Source organism: Mirounga angustirostris, unplaced genomic scaffold (genome assembly GCF_029215605.1).
Source record: "Mirounga angustirostris isolate CCGP_5_RB_7025 unplaced genomic scaffold, mMirAng1.0.hap1 SCAF_3, whole genome shotgun sequence".
In the NCBI taxonomy this organism is placed as follows: Eukaryota; Metazoa; Chordata; class Mammalia; order Carnivora; family Phocidae; genus Mirounga; species Mirounga angustirostris.
Window position 1 is genome coordinate 68,425,367 of NW_026991711.1, and position 18,327 is coordinate 68,443,693.

Genomic DNA, 18,327 nt, shown 5'->3' on the forward strand with positions numbered 1-18,327 from the left:
TGTATTTCTTCAAATTAACAACAACAGCAACAAAAAGCCCAGTTCTTGCCACCTCCTACTCAAAGTCCTACAATGGATTTCCATCAAATTCTAAACACAACTCCTGACAGACATACAATTATGATCTGGCTCTTTGCAATCTCCTGACTTTCCCTCCTACCCCTTTATCCAGTGGTCACTTTCACTTCAAAAGCATTGGCCTTCTTGAAATTACTGATACACTCAAAGTTCATTCTTCCCTAAGGACTTTTGCACTTACTCTTCCTTCAGCCTGTAATACTTTTTCCCCAGGTGTTCATAGTGCTTGATCCCTCATATAATAGAAGTCCATGCTCAGATGTTACCCTTTCAAAGAATCTTCTTTGACTATCCTATATAAAATAGCCTTCCTGCTGAGAGGTTGGCCTGGAAAGGTAGAATGAAATCTTCTATAGTCTTGGTATGCTAAAGGAAAAGGCCTGTTGTACATAATACAAGTCTTACCCTCAAGACTTTTGAAACAAGTGGACTGAGTCAACCTAAAGCTGTACCCCAAGACCAACTCCATGGATTGAGGTAATCAATCCCTACAATGAGTAACAGAAAAGGAGATAAATCTTCTGGGGGGAGGAGAAATCACATCAACTTCAACCCTTCAGTTCTTTTATACACACTGTCCTGCATAAAAGAAAAAAATTGCAAGCCCTAGATACAGGGAGAAAGAAATATGATCAGGAAAAATGTGACTAATAATCAAGAAAGAAAAATCAGGTAATAGATTATGACCCACAGATGATTCAGATGTTGGAGTTAGTTATAGAATTCAAATCTCTGCCAGCACTGTTAAGAAGAAAAAAAAAAGGAAACGAGTAAAGAGACTTTCAATAGAGAAATGAAATCTATAAAATATAATTAACTGGACACTCTAAAACTAAAAAATTCACTATTCGAAATTAACTAATTGGATGGGCTAAATGGAAGACTGCACAAGGTAGAACACAAGATTGGCAAATCTGAAGATGCATCAACTGGAAATATCCAAACTGAAGCACAGAGAGAAAACAAGAGTAGAAAGAAAGGGAAGAAAATAAAGAGCACATGGGACACAAACAGTACAACATATTTATAACTGGAATGTCAGAAAGAAAGAAGCGATAATAGAGTACAAGTAATATGTGAAGGGATAATGACCAAGAATTTTTTTTAAAACTGATAGAATATATCAACTTGCAGATTCCAGAGCTCAGTTAACCCCAAGCAAGATAAAATGAAAACCATAAGCAGGCCCAACACAGCAAACTGCTGAAAACAAAGATAAAGAGGAAATCCTAAAAGCCAGGAAAAAGACACAGGACCTACAAGGAGCAAAGTTTTTCAGCTGTTTTGCAACAGAAAATATGAAAACTAGAAGAAAATAGAATGCAAAGTTTCAAACTGCCAAATAAATAAAACTGCCAATCCAGAATTCTGTATCCAAAGAAAATACTCTTTAAAAATGAAGGTGTGATAAAGACCTTTCAAACAAATGCTGAGTTGACTGGCACTATAAGCAATACTAAAAGAAGTTCCTCGGGCTGACAGAAAAGGAATTAAGATGACAGCACAAAACTATCAAAAGAAAAGAAAAAAATAGCAAAGAGAAGAGAAAATGTATATGTAAATAAGAAAGAACACTATTTAAAGTAATGATATTGTGGGATTTATAACCACAAAATATATGAAAACTATAGCACAAAGAGTGGGGAGGCAACAAATGGAGTTGAACCGTTTTAAAGTTCTTGAACTGTTCAGAAGGTAGTAAAAGCATTAATATAACACAGACTATAATAAGCCAAACACAGATACTATAATCTGTAAGGTAACCACAGAAAAATAATACAACCAAGCATAACTAAAAAGCAAATAGCAGAGATAGAATAATAGTAAGTACAGATGACCCTTGAACAGCAGGAGTTTGAGCTGGATTCTTTTTTGATATAGTAGAGTGGTGTAAAAGTATTTACTCTTCTCTATGATTTTCTTAATAATTTCTTTTCTCTAGTTTACTTTTTAAGAATACAGTATCTAATACGTACAACATACAAAATATGGGTTAATCAACTATGTTTTTGGTAAGGCTCTCAGTCAACAGTAGGCTATCAGTAGTTAGTTTTTGGGAACTCAAAAGTTCTATGTGGATTTTCAACTGTGTGGGGTTGGCACCCTTAATCCCCACACTGCTCAAAGGTCTGAGTACCTGACTGAGTCAAAATAAGTTAGGAAAAGGAGCAAATAAAGGAATAAAGAAAAGACTGGCAAAAAAGATAGCAAGGTTTAAAACCTACTACATCAGTAATTATACCAAAAGTAAACAGTCTAAACACTAAAGAACAAAGATTCTAAGACTAGATAAAAGAACAAGATGGAAGTATAAAATGTTAACATAATGTACATTTTAAACATAAGGATATATATAAATAGGTTGAAAATAAAAGGACAGAAAAAGGTTTGTCATGCAAACAAAACAAAACTGGTACGGCTATATTAATATCAGACAAAGTAGGCATAAAGTATTTGTACAGATATCAAGTGACATTTTATAATTATAAAAGTGTAACTTCATCGTAAAGGCATAATAACCCGATAGTTTATGTGCTAAGTAACATAGCTCCAAAGTATACAAAATAGTTTCTCCTCTAATCATTTCTACTGTCTATCTTGCTTTTCCTTTTCTTTTCACCACACTTCTCACAATCTGACATTTATATTATATATTTAATTATTGTTTCCTTATATCCCCACCCGCTTGTGGAGAACGTAAGCTCTGCAAGGGCAGGGACTTACTCTATCTAGATCACACTTTATTCTCTGTAACTAGCCTAACACATAGTAAGCACTCAATAAATATTTGCTGAACAAATGAATAAAAGTGCCACTAGCAACTTATATTCAGTGCTTACTTTTAAAGTTTATAGGATACATTTATTTTCTCCAGTTATGCAATCCTTTAACTTAAATAGTACTTAGCAATCTCTGTTAGTCAAAATTTTACATAAGAAGTTTAAACAAAAAGCTTGAAAAAATGTTACTAGGAAATACATTTCCTTTTCATGCAACAAAGGCTCCAAAATCAAAAATCATCAAAATGTGCCTTTCTTCATTTAGTAAACATATTTAAATATATATATTAATACACATAAATAAAATAATACAATTACATATTAGCTTTCATGTTTATTCAGCTTCACAGAAAATCCAAAAATGTGTCTGAAATTGGTTATCTATCTAAATACCAATTGTTCATTATGGTGACATAATACTATGTGGTAGGGGAGATACACCTAAGTTAAACAAATTCTTAAATTCCTGACAATCTTCAAGTGGGCAAAAGGAAATCTGAAAAATCAAACTTACAAGTTGTAAGAAGATACAGAAAGTAATGTAACCTTTAATACCTGGAACAAGTTCTACAGCCACATTTGTAATTTACATATACAGTGGAGATCACTGAAAAAAAGCTTCCTGTTGCACTGCAGCAAGAAATCTTATTATAATGTAGATTAAATGAACTTGCTACAGAGTGCAGCAAGATAACCTCACTGAAGACTCATAAGATTTTCATAATGGAACTTGTTACAGTGAGTTGAATATTTCCTTAATTTTATACAGTACATATTTTTCAAAATGAACATTATCACTGAAGACTTTGCTAACCACTGTTAGCAATTACTGTTGTATAACATACTTAATTTTACTTTAGTTATAGTATGTGGCTCTCCAAATGTTAGCATATGAAATGTTAAGTTTAAACATAATAAAATAATCCCCTAAGATGAAGACTCAGGACATCAAAACTTTGATCATTATTGCACCTATTTTTCTACAGAAAAATGGAAAATTTACATCATAATCCTCCCAAAAAGTGAACAGACAAGTTGTAAAATCACAGACTTATTGGCATTAAACAAAATCTACAACGCACATTTTTTGTGAACTGATGTACAGAATTAATGTGCAATGAAATTTGGTTAACTATGATCATGCAAATAAAAATCCTCCACAATCATGTTTTCATTATGTTTTATAAAATGGTCTTAAAGATATACTTCCATAAACATTTCCGGTGCAATTTAGTCAATGACAAAAATACAAAGCTATCCCTTATTCTTTATTTTATAGATTTAAAAACATGCCTTTGTACTGCTGAGATACAAATAGCGTGTTTGGGAGAACTGAGCTCATTAAACGGTTAAAAACCAATGCATCTTGGTCCAACATTAGCTGCCCTGTATACAGCAGCCTCCCATAATCACTGGTGTCAGTATCTTACTTGATGAAGAATGAAGAACAGTTAAATATTGAGAGATTAAGACATAATTCAAAACATTTTTTTTAAATTAAAGGCCGTTTCATAAACATGAAGAAATCTTTAAAAGAAAAATAATCACATCAATTGTGATATACATTGGAAAATAGTAAAATGTCATTTTCCAAAATAGTTTCTTTATTATATCCCCCATCTATTATAACCAATCTTGGAAATATACCTTAAACATAATGGTGTATTATATGAAAATGCTCCATTATTCAATGTGATAAATTTAATAAGTTAGGATATGATTTTCTTTTCCGATGTTAACTGTGGAAAAAACAAAAGAACAGCACCTGAAATACTACAGTGAATTTAGGCAAGCATTAAGTAGTAACTTTTATGTTTTGGTTCAAAATACAGTTTACAAAACTGTATAAAGGATACTGACTTAAGTAATTTGTTTCTATATTTTGCAGATTACGATGAAAAAAAAAAAAAGAACTGCTCTAAATCCAAATAAATTTCCACTTCTCCTAATCTAGATGAAGTGGAATTTCATTCAAAATTTATAAGATTGTGATACCTACAGTAGCTCAGATAGTTGGATATATCACTCCCACCCTGTCCTTCCCCCCCCCCAAGAACAAGTTTTTGGCTCCAAAATAAAGTACAATAATAAACTCTTGATGAAAAACTATGTTATGGGGCAATCTATCATATACTATGGCTAAATATGAATTTACAGAAAAGAGCACATCCCATTTTCAGCACTTTTTCATAAACATGCAACTCACTATAAAATACAAAACACTTGCTTTCAAGAACAGCTTTATAAAGACACACTGCATCAATAAAATTTTTTCTTTCTGATTAACTTTACACTGTTATGGAGAACTGGAACTTTTCTATGTGTATATATCAGATTTTATATTATAGTGTAATAATTTGCATCTTCTGAACATAATGTTCAAGAGGAAATATCTATACACAATAACATTCTAGACTATTAAAAACTAATTCAAATTACAGAATTTTATTGATACAGTAGATTAATAAAAACTGAAAAGGGATGATGATAAAATGGGATAAAGAATTCAGTACATTATTTTATAACACACTCTTTAAAATTAAAATATTTTAAATCTCTCTTTTCTTAAAATTTTCATTGCCATGAAAGGCCAGAAAATTCTGAGACCAATACTGAGGTGTAAAATAATCAAACTTCAGGATTATTTCACAATTTGCGTGGTGTCCTCCCATCGGAGGCACCATTCAGGTGTAATGGCAGACAATATAGCACCTCTGAAGATTAAGGGTGCCTAGGAGTAAACACTAGGTAAGATACACAAGGGAAAGAGACCATTTAACTCTCCAACAAACAATGACATCAAGAAAATGACACCATTTGTTGAAAAAAATTTTTCACAGTAAAATTGCAGAGAATACAAATACTAACACTGACAGATTACTGCTTAAGATCTATCCTAACAAACTCTTTCCAAATCAATAGATCCAATAAACAGTTGGGTACTGTCAGTTTAAAGCCGCAGATAAAAGCTATACAAGCACTTTAGAAGTCAGAAACATTAAAGAAAGAAAGAAAAAGAAAGAAGAAAAAGAAAGAAAGAAAGAAAGAAAGAGAAAGAAAAGAAAGAGAAAAAAAGAAAGAAAAAAAGAGAAAAAATATATTTACAAGTTTCTTCTTTAGTTTATGTCTACATAGCCATCGGACATCACACTTCCACAAGACTCCATAGTCAATGTTATCACCACGCGTATGGCTAAAGCGCTGTGACCGCAAAACACATGAGGTCATCAAAGGAAGTTCCAACTGTCCACTCTCTGGCAGTCCCGCTTTGTGCATCAAAGGCTTTACTTAGCCTCAAGCTTGACAAAAAAAAATGTTTCTTCTCAAAGCTTTCACATAGAAAGTTATTAATTACATTTGTTCATCGCCTTTCTCTTTTAGAACTTCGCCGCCGTACCTTAAAAGAAAAATTACCAGATGCTTAATTAAAATACTAGACACAGCAGACAGCTTTTCCCACAATAGAGAAAGAAAAAACTATTTTACTTTTCTATTTAATAATTTTAAAGAGAAATGAACAGAAATCAATGTCAAGAGCAAGAAAAACAATTGCAAATATTTTTTCACTCATGTTTCTGTGGTAAAAGAAAACATTTGATCCTTATGAACTTAGGCTTACAGCCGTCTTTCTGAGAAAAGTTATTGAATGTGGATCATAACAATCATTAAATACATAGAAATAATCTGAAATTCAGACATATTACAATTTACTGGCAAGTACTAATGAAAGCATAACACTTTACTTTAAAAAAGACCAGTATAAAGAGGAATATAAACAGAACAGGATTTTAATTAAATTTATGGTGTTTTTGTTTTTGTTTTGTTTTGATGAAGACACTAATCACAATGAACTCTTTAGCCTTATTTTTATATTGAAAACAATAAACAAATACTTTAAGAAACAAGCCCAACAAGTTTGAGACCACACAATTCAGATATTTTTCTGTGGTCTTAACCCCCCTTCACAACCCTGGTCCAATCATAAGTGCTGATTATGTTAAATAGCACAGAGGGGTGGGGGTCAACTCTGGGACTACATCTCAGAACACAGGCTTCTCAAACAAAGATGGCTGGCAGTACTGATTCAAAGACTCAGCATTAGTGTATCATCTAGAGAATACACCTTACTTAAATGTGTTAACTGTATTTCTTCCAACGAGAACCACTCAAGATGTGTTAACTGACAAAGCCATTCTTAAAAAAAAATTATCTCAGGAAGAATCACATTCCTACTTTTGTAAAAGAAAGGTCTATTACCAATTTTATAAATTTTAAAGACGTGATTTTATCCTATATGGTTAACTTCTAGTTTCTACTGTGAAACTCAAAGAAAAAAGTTAAGAAACATAAACCACAGTCTATTTAACATATAACAGTGCTCTAAAATCAAGGTACAACTTAAATGCCTGAAGTGTCAATATCAGACAGCTACTTGTTCTTCTCTACATTCAGCTTTCAACTTGATATTTACACTTTCACGAGGCTACAGCTATTATTCTCACTTAGAGTCTCAGTATTCCATAAAGGATGCTCTCTAATTATTCAAGCTGGTAGATGAAACAACTCTACAAACTAATGAAGAAAAGCAAATAAATACTTAGACTTATAAGTAAGAGCAAGTGCTATATGTATCTTACCAAACATTTACCAACTCTATTCTATATTCTATACTATCACACATGGTACTTTAATAAACACATACATTTACTGTAGAAACTTCCTCTTCCTCTGTTTCTTCCTGTGGAATATCATCATTGACAGGAGAGCTACCCTGAAACACATCAACTTCTTCACTTGAATCATTTTCTTTAGTAGCTGCTTGTTTGGAGCGTCCTACACGGCTAGAGTAAAACAGATATAAAATAAAATGAACATTCTGATCTTTAAGTAGTAGAAATACTTTAAATATTTCATAAATTCTCATTTACTATCATTTTTATCCTTCATTACCTTACAAAACAAGAAATATTTTTCTTATTCTAAACCCTAAACCAATGTTTAATCCTAGAATCTCACCTACAAACACTGACCAAGTAACAAAATCATGTGTGACTGAGACCAATACCATAAAGGATTTTAAAACATAAACCAAAGTCTGCTCTTCCTTTTATCTTTCCCAACTCAGTAAATGGCATCTGTATCTCCTGAGCTTCTCAAAACAGAAAATTTGGAGTCCTTCTTACTACTGTACCACTCTTCATCTGGCCCCATAATTCTTACAAAGAAATCTCAAATCCTATTCACTTCTCTCCACCTCTATTGCTTCTACATTTCCAAACCATTCTCATCTCTTTACCTCTTCTCTAAAATGTAAAAACAGCTGATGTCACTCATTCCCCCTCGGTAACTCCCTGCTACACTGAGAGAAATTCTATAATCCTCCTTAATATAGTATATAAGGCCCTGCAGACAGTCCTGGGGTACCTGTCCCTTCTCCTCTCTTTCTACTCCCCAATTCCTCACAACTACACTGGCAAATTCTTGCCTTCCTTCAACTCTCTGAATTGGCCAAGATTTTTCCTACTTTGGAACCTTCAAATCCAATATTCCCTCCAATTGTGTTCTTCCTGTTTTCCATCAGCCTAACTCCTACTATTCTCAAGAAATCAACTGTCACTTTCCAATTCCCTAGCCCTTCCATTACTTTCTCTTACAGTACCCTAAATTTTCATCAGGGCATATATCACAATTTAGAATTCCATATTTAAGTGTGATTATGCAATACATGCCCATTTAGATGGTAAATCCCATAAGGACAAGAATCATGTCTATTCTGTGCCACCATATCCCCCAGTACCTCATACTCTCTGAAACACAGGAGGCAATGAAATATATGTAATAGATACCACCATTTAATCAAATGTATCCCTCTCGATATTTTTCTATCTGCATATATATTCTTTCATTAAAAACTTTTTTTTTATTTGAGTGCAGTTGACACACGTTACCTTAGTTTCAGGTGTAGTGATTCAACTTATTTATACATTATGCTATGCTCACCCCAAGTGTAGCTACCATCTATCACCATGCAATGCTACTACAATATCACTGACCATATTCCCTACACCGTGCTTACGCATTCCCAAACTGGAAGCTCGTTATCTCCCACTCCCCTTCACCCATTTTGCTCATACTCCCACCCCCACTACCCTCTGGCAACCATCACCTTATTCTCTGTATGGTAACTTTTTTTTAAAATTAAGAATACAGCTTATCACTTCTCTTAGGTAATCCAAAGTATTGTTTAATCCACACTCAAACCAAGTAATTTTTTTTACTTGATTCAGTTTTTCTCAATTCCACTGAGGTCAGAACAAGAAAAACAGGCAGATCATAACATATGTTATTCTACTAGTTCTAAAAAAAAGAGGTTCCCCATGAAGGGAAGATACACTGTTAAGACAGAATATAGAGGTTTTTTTGCACTGATTTTTAAAAGAAATACTTGTTTGGTTTAGAACATTCATATGAGGAAATGACATGATAATCATTTAAGTCCTTAATTTTTTGATGCCCAAATATAAACAAATTACAGTTATGAGCCTGAATGATATTTCTGCTATTTCCTCATTATAAAATTAATTCTGGAAATTTAATATTCCTTAAGAATTTGTTTAAAAAACAGTTATTTTCCATAATTGAATCCAAACACATTTACAAAGTTATCACAAAAATATACTTACCTTTACTTTTTTACCCAAGGAAAAAAATTAAATGGAAGAGGGCATGAAGTAGCTAGACACCCAGGCAACTTTTCCTCTTCCTGTGGAATACACAGGAATAGGAAATACTTCTAAGGTAAGTATTTAGCCAAGGCACGCTGGCAAGTCTGAAAAGCCAACGCACTGATGTAATTATGTAATGGGATTACTCTCAGGAAAACTGCAGAATTTCTGACTAATGGAAGACATGCTATTTTAGTTCCACTTAAATAACTTGAGAAAAAAGGGCAAAATATACAAATTACAGTACGGATGTTCCTGCTACTTTAATAATCTTAGGTACAGATTTGTTATTGTAACTTCTTATAAACATATGTTTGTGTGAACTTCTAAAACTATTTATATGTAGGTATGGATGTGTTAATTTGATTAGAAAAGAAAAATTCAAAACATCAAAAACTTCAGATCTACATGTGATAATTTCAGTGGATATAATTTAAAGAAAAATAATGGCTGTTACTTTCCTACACAATTCAAAGAATAAAAGCAAAAATGTAAAAACTATTTTTTTTTAAGTTGCTGAGGAAAGACATTAAGAAAAACTGTAGTGTGGAATGACAAGGCAACCTGGTCAGTACGATGTGATTATTTAAAAATACCTTCTCATCTCTTTAGGTACTATAAAGTCTGTATTGGAAATGATAAACTATATGTTATTCATTTAAAAATATTTGCCTAAAACCTGTAAAAAATGTACAAATATTATCAGAGAGTTAATTGGGATATCAATCACTTAGGTAAGTTTATAAAAATTTTATCTTACCTAGTGTAATGGGAGTAAATATATGAGATTTTAAATATAGCCCTATGTATATTTAAAAATTTATGAACTTTTGCAAAATAATTTGAAACTGGTTTGAAATTTAATATTATTTACAACTTACACATTTTTTTTTGGTTGTGATGGTGATGGCGTTTTTGATGGTCTTCCTCGTCCTTTCTGTGGTGTGGATTGTGTGGATTCAACTGCACTAGTTTCAGGAGATTCTGCTCTGCTTTGGAGAAGACCCAAATGTGCATAGCATCAAATTATGATTTATAACATAGTTACGAAACATATGCAGTTTAGAGTTGCACGTACTTACCTCTGTTGTGCTCTCCTTGATGTTCGGTGTTGTTTGCTCTTTGACTTCTGTTCTGTATTTCCACTTTGTCTTTCTTCTTCTTCCTCTTCTTCTGGTGCTGAAGGTCCAGATTTTTTTTTGGTTCCTTTTTTAGAAGTTTTCATTGTTGGCTCTTCTTTTGGTGTACCTCCACCAAGAGGTTTAGGTGGTCGGCCTCTTTTACCTTTCTTTGGTGGACTATTCTGTTCATCCTCATTTTCTAATATATCTTCTTTGAGCCTCTTTTCTTCAGGCCACTGCTGTTCATCTGATTCTGAAGCCGTATGGCCTCTCTTCCGTCCACGCTGACTACCTTTAGGTTTCTGTTCCTGTACCAACTTAGTGAGGTCATCCATACCTAATTTTTCTTCTGAATCTGTGACAGGTGTTTTTTTCCGGCTTCTAGGTTTGTCCAATTCAGACTAGGAATAAAAACCACAATTTCAAACATAAAATTGTAAGTGTGCATATTTTGAAAAATAAAACAAAAAACATGCTATCCACTTTGTCATGAAAATGTGCTTAAATAAAATGTAGAGTTCTTAAACACATCAGAACCGTTAACTACTTGTATTTTAACTAAAAAAATTATCCAGGGTAAGAGGATAAATTTTTATTTTTACTTAAGCTAGAGAGCCTCAAATGGAAACCTTTCAAGATCAGTATTTTATTAAATTATACATTTTAATGAAGAGCTATTTATTTCATTTAAAAAATTTCTAAATTCCTTGCATGAACAATGGATAACTATACTAAAGTACAATGGATCTGCTTTGATAGTCAATTTAAGTAATTCTAATTTTACTACACAGTATTTAAGACATAAAATATCAACTATGCTATATATCATGCTTAGACACCATAAAAAACTTTTATTTTATAAACAGAGGTTGCAAGTTACAAAAGTTAAACATATTCATCACTTATTAAAAATTTTGAAAACACTTCTGAATCAAAGATACTGCTTCTTTTCATGTACAACTAATTAAAAACAAAAAAACAATTTAAATTATTTAATTGGTACTCAAATTTAAAATAAAAGCCTAGTCTACATTCAGAGAATTTAGGCACTGAGCAGAAGATGCAAACTGAGGAAATTCTCCAAAGAAATCAAGAACAGTATGAACCCTTATAGCTTCTCCATACACATACATGTATAAAACCCATAAATAAATGTAAATTTTATTTCCAAAAAGTTTATGCCAATTTACATTCTTAAAAATCAGTGGTAGAAAAGAACAAAAATTATCTGATTAGTTTAATAGTCATTTTGTTTCCTGTCTACAAACTCCCTAATTATGCCACTGGTATTATGTTCTTTGCCCATTTGCATACTGGAGTCTTAGTATTTTAATCTACATTCTTGTGTATATTTAAATTTTAGTTCTATTTGTTATGGACTGAATTGTGCCCACACAAAATTCACATGTTGAGCTATAACCCCTAATGTTATGGTATTTGAAGAAAAGGTCTTTGGGGAGATACTTCAGTTAAGATGAGGTCATGAGGATGGGTGGGGCCCTCATTACAGAATTAGTCCCTTATGGGAAGAGACACCAGAGAGATCTCTCTGTCTCTCTCCACCATATGAGGACACAGTGAGAAGGTGGCCATCTGCAAACCAGGAAGAGAGCTCTCACCAGGAAGCAAATTGGCCAGCACTTTGATCTTGGAATTCCCAACCTTCAAAATGGTGAGAAAATTAATTTCTGTTGTTTAAGCCACCCAGTCTATGGTATTTTGTTATGGCAGCCTGAGCAGGCTAAGACATTATTGTATCTTAATAGGATTTGAGATGAAGTTTTAAACTGTTTTTCCTATCCACCCCCCAAAGAGTATTCCAAACATTTAAAAAAACCACTGACTTATAATGCTTCCTTTATTTTGTATTATGTTTTAAAAATTAATAATGTTTCTGAGCTATTGTAATAGCAGCATAATATTTTTACTAATTATAAATAAATACATTTGTGTCTGGCTGGGCTGATCTTATTATTACTCCTCTTTTTTATATTCATTTATTCTTCTACGTGGACTTAAAATCACACTGGAATTTTATAATTACATATATATTCATTTAGAAAGAATGAATAAGAAAAAGAATTTTCTTATTTATTTTTCCCATTACAGAACATGGTATGCCTTCTTTCTCTTCAAGTCTTGTATGTCTCTCAATTTGGACATCTCCACATAGTTTCCCCCGACTTCTTTTTTAAGGAAGTTTTAGATTGATGGATGTGTCTGTCTGTCTGTCTACCTACCTACATATTTTTGTTGTTGTAGTGGTTATTATGGTGAAGCAAATCTCCTTTCACCCAAGTGTATACTTGATATAAAGAAAAATTAACAGAATAAAGTTAGTTATGCACATACATACATCTATTTATATGGCTACCATGCTAAATTCTTAGTTTTTCAATTGCTTCTCTTATTTTTCTAAGAGTACAAAACAAATGAATGTCTCTTCTTTTTCACTGTCATATGTTTGACTATTTCACATCTTCCTGAATTTGTCAAACATTCTAGAACAATCTTAAATAATAGTGATGACAACAGGTTGCTTGTTTTGCCGATTTTCAATAAAAATGCTTCAAGCATTTTGCCTTTATGAAGAATAACTTAAGAGTAACTGAATGAATAACTACCGATTTAAATAGATAAAACTTTTAGCATGTTAAGGAAGTATCCTGCTGGTATTAGTTTATTAAGAGTTCATATGTATCAAGAATGGATTTTAAATTGTATTTATGTCTTCCTGACATGACCTGAGATTATCCTGTTAGTATTCTTATTTGGTATACTGATTTGCTATATTATATTAAAAGATTTCTTAGCATTAAATTATCCTTACATTCCAGGAAAAATAGACCTGTAAGTGACTGGTTTTAATTTGTTAATGTTTATTTAGAGTTTTGTACATAAATTAATAATTAATTGTTGTTACTCAGAGATGCATAGATAAGGGAAATACTGAACTAAAACTAAATTTAAAATTATCACCTCCAATTTAAAATGTTACAATTCATTTTGATGTCCAAAAATGTGTAAGGTAGTTGAATTCCTTTATGCCCTGGAAAAGGTTGGTGGTTAATAGGATATTCTATGTCTGCTTTCTTTAGAATACTATAAATAATCTAGTTTGCTGAAGCACTACCTTCTCTAGTTTCTTTTTCATTTTGCACTGCACGGTCTTAAGAACAGAGGGGGTATAAAACTGAGGTTTGAAGCAGGAAACAGGGAAAATATATTATCTGTAAAACTAAATATTTGAATATAAATGTATACGGAAAATAATTCCTGTGTGGTGAAATTTTAACGTCAAAGTGGTAGCATATGCAAAGACAGTACTCTTTCACTATAATCTACTGGTCTTTAAATTGAACTTCTGTCTCATAATGCTAACCTCTTTGAGGATATTTCAATTGATATTTATTAATAAGGTTCTTGTAGTATTTCCGAAAATGGATGCAATGTTACACAAAAGGAAGGCAAAGGCCTCCATTATAATCATACAAATCAATTTCAAAAGCTCAGAATTTCAAAACTTTTCTATGAAATATAGAGACTTTGTTCTTCGTTGCTCTAAAAGGTAGAACTAGATATAGAATTTATAGGATAACAAAACATTAAGAGTTCATCACAACCACATTTCCCAGTTTTGGGAGGATGTGGGGATAAGGGAGCAGGACAGTATGTGGGTATGGGTGGCCTAGTTGATGTTTCTAATAAATAGGAGAAATTATAAGCTCTCCACCTAAGGCATTTTCAAGCATGTGCTAACCAACTCTCATAAATGCTAATGAAGGAATTTCTGCATTAAGTGAGAAGTAGGACTAGAAGACATAAATACCTTTTCCAATCAAGGTTCTCTTCTATAAATCCAGATAACAGGATTCCTTTCTGGCTAAGCGATCAATTTTTAATTCTGCTTGGGCAAAATTTTTAAACAGCCAATAAAAATCAGAATTTACAGTATAAATAGTAAGGATTTAGTAAGAATTTTAGAATTATAATTTTTTAAGTGGAAGAAAAACCTGGTAAAACAAATTACTGGAGAAACTTCAAAACAACTGAAAATCATTTAAACTTTTTGGGATATGTAATGTTGGGCCAGTGGAAGATAAGAAGGGCAGTAATATTTCAGCGAAAGCAAAAGTATTTTATTAATAACCTTCCACCTCTACTAACAGAGTAGGTTCAAATGCATTAATTTTTACTTTAATTATTAATAAAAATATTGATCTTTATAATAATAAAACAGCAGCAACACCAATTAACTTAGGCTAATTCATTTATTCTGATAAACCTTACCAGCTAAGGAGCCACATTTAAGAGATAAAGAAACTGATTCAGACAGCCTCACTGATTATTCAAGAAATGTTTAAAGCTAACCTAGAAAGCCAAAATGTGTCCAATTATTAAGGCTATCAGATGGTGTTGGAATACATAACTGTATTCTATATCTGCACTAAAACAAATCTGTCTTTAAATGACATTTATAAATTGTTTCTATCATACAAGTTATCATTGTTATTGAAATCTAAAAACTAAAGGCGGCCTTTATGAAGACTGTAGCATTTCCTACTAGTAGCATTTCCTTACTAGAAGCTTATTTAGTAATGAAAGGCTCAAGAAATCATCTAAAATGGAGGAAACTTTAAGGACTCTTATTCTACCTCCCCCCTCCAACGCTAAGTTTAAGCTTACTGTGTTTTAAAAACAAGAACAACAACAACAACAAAAAACCCAAGCAGTTCTGAGTATGGGACTGGCATTTTGGTTTCAAAGATCTACAGAAAGATCACTTATTAGAATGACAAGAAATACAAGGGAATCAGTATGTTTAAATTACATGGTAGAGGGTAATTATAAACCCAAATTGGTGATTAAAACCATTAAAAGAAAATCAAATGTCAAATTTGAGAATAATATTAACTGGTTTCAGTGTAAAAATTATTATTTATACAGTAAAATTATTTTTATCATTATTATTATAATTATTATAAAATCAAACCAAATATCTCACCCTTACAAGATCAGAGTCGTCTCTCTTGTCACTTTTTTTTCCTGGCAAAGGTGAAGACATTGTGTAATCTTCATTTTCACTGTGATCCATTTCAGAGCTATCAAGCCTTTTAATATAGACATTTATAATCATTATTACAATGAAATAACTTAAAAGCTTTTTCTGTTCCCTAGTGTAGCTTTATAGCTTTATGAGGAAGTTTCATTCTTTTCAAAAAAGTATCCATTTTATTCGATCATATTTAGCAACAAACCAACAAGCAATGAATCACATTTAATTTAACATAATAGGGAAACTTTAAAAATCACAAGTTTAGTTTTTATCCTAAGTCTTTTTAAAAACTAAATTCTCTTTTGGATTGGGCACATAAAGTAAATTAAAATATTTCTTGTTAGCAAGTTGAATTGGCCTATATTACTACAATCTGCACTGTCCCCTATCTCTCTCATATCCCCATTCCACTTTTTCTTCTCTGTACTCTTAACACCCTCTAACACAATAAAGTTATTATGTTTATTCTCTACTAATCTTCCCCTGCTAGAATGTAAGCATGGATCTTTGGTCAACTGTACTGAGCAATTTATACTAAGCACTTATACCAGTGCCAGGCATAAAGTAGGCATTCAATTAATACTTACTAAATGAATTAATAGCACATGCTCTCATTTATTGGTATAAAGGCTGTCTTCTGTCCTAGGTGATCACATCCTTAATCTGGCTTTAAAAACCATTTAAACATTGTTAAATCCTAAATCTCAATCTCTGACCCAGAAGCTACCCTGAGCTCTAGACTCACATATCCAATTGCCCACTCACTTGAATTTCTAATGGGCATCTCAACTTTAAACAGCCAAAACAGTCATTTGGACACTCCTCTTTTCCACATCTCCCCAGAGACAGACAGACAGACAGACAGACACACACACACAGACACACACACACACAGAGCCTGTTCCTCCTCAAAGGCTTCTACATCTCAGTAAATGGCACCACCACCTATATAAATACTCAGGCAAAACACCGAGGATACATCCTTTTTTTTTTAAAGATTTTATTTACTTATTTGACAGAGAGATAGGAGAGAGCACAAGTAGGCAGAGCAGCAGGCAGAGAGGCAGAGGGAGAAGCAGGCTCTCCGCCAAGCAGGAAGCCCGATGCGGGGCTCAATCCTAGAACCCTGGGATCATGACCTGAGTGGAAGGCAGACGCCTAACTGACCGAGCGACCCAGGTGCCCCCCTAGGATACATCCTTAAATATTCCCTTTCTGTAACTATTCACATCTAACCCATCAGCAAGACTATTTGGATCTACCATCAAAATAAATCCTAAATTTGACTATTTACCATCTTCTTCCCAGTTTATCCCTTCCCTGAAGTACTATTAGCTGACTGACTCCTAACTGGTTTTTCTACCTCAATTCTAGTTCCTCTATTCTCCACAATCAAGGCAATCTAATAAAAGTACAAATCAGATCACCAGGCTCCACAGCAGTATCTTAGCAGAGGGGGAAGAGTCGAAAACAATACTGAGGCTCTTAGCCTAAATGACTGGGTGAATTAGATCTTTGATTATAACCACGAATTCGACAAGAAAAACCAGGAATTTAGGAAATGAGTTGCTGGAAATGTTTTGGTAATGCTAAGTAGGAGGCCATCCATTAGAAAATGTCCAAATGATAGAGGTGAACGGTCACTTAGGTATCAGCCACTAATATGTATTAATACAGGAATCTAAAACAAGAGCTACAAGTGTAATTTTTTTCAATTTCTACTATATATCACTTGACAATTTATTCATTACAAGGAAATTGATAAGAAATTTCAGAATGTCTCCTTTCTTTATTGACTGGTTATAAACAATACAAAAGACAGCACAGTCTTTGCTAAAAACTAAGCAAAATCAATACACAGTGGCAGTTAAGCCCCGTGCAAGGTTCTGCTGCTAACAAACGGTGTACAAAGCACTATGCTAAAACTAGTGAAAATGTGAATTCTTTTCTTCTTTCTTAAAAAGAAAAATCTGCAGAGCGTGATTTGAAAGTACAATTTTAAAACAATTTTTTAAACAAAAAAGTTTATACATGTACACAGGAAAAAGAAATTCAAACCAAAGAGTATATAAAATGATCTCCCTCCTACACTAGATTACCATAAGATGTTGTGTAGTCTTCCAGAAACTTTCTATGCATATAAAAGCCAATGTGAATACAAATCCTTTCTAAAAACTTGAAAGTACTATAATACTGTTCTATTCTTTGCCTTTTTACTCAATAATGTATTGTCAAAATAATTCATATTAGCTCATACCTCATCATTTTTAATGATTATGTATTCCATTATACAGATGTACCATAATATAACAGTTTTACAACAGCTAGACATTTAGCTTATGTCTACCAACACAGGCTATACTAACAAGCTAAAATATGAAAGGCTAAGATGGAGTGCCTATCTAAAATAAGAGAGCAAATAAGTAAGAACTTGTAAATGGCTACCAGTGTTACATGGGAATGTTCAGCTATGCACTGATTTCCATTCACTGACATTAAATGTTTTGGGTTACATTATTTTAGATCTCATTGCCTTGCTGGAATCCTTAAATGTAAAGTATGATATT

At 32.6% G+C, this 18,327-nt stretch overlaps 1 protein-coding gene across 11 annotated transcripts in view; it reads right to left on the reverse strand.

Annotated features, from left to right (window-relative positions):
- Positions 1-228: 228 nt before the first annotated feature.
- The window catches only part of PDS5B (PDS5 cohesin associated factor B), a 201,093-nt gene continuing 182,994 nt past the window's right edge, over positions 229-18,327 (reverse strand). For 5 of the 11 annotated variants that reach the window (XM_064586217.1, XM_064586216.1, XM_064586219.1 and 2 more), the window contains 5 exons: positions 15,710-15,815; positions 10,666-11,105; positions 10,465-10,575; positions 7,561-7,699; positions 229-6,255 (listed from right to left, as the gene is read on the reverse strand). In XM_064586217.1, coding sequence (XP_064442287.1) covers positions 6,220-6,255; positions 7,561-7,699; positions 10,465-10,575; positions 10,666-11,105; positions 15,710-15,815 — 832 coding nt within the window. In that variant the 3' untranslated portion in view covers positions 229-6,219. Of the gene's footprint in view, positions 6,256-7,560; positions 7,700-10,460; positions 10,576-10,665; positions 11,106-15,709; positions 15,816-18,327 lie in introns of those variants that run through there. The other 6 variants (XR_010410041.1, XM_064586223.1, XM_064586222.1 and 3 more) reach the window with 6 other exon arrangements.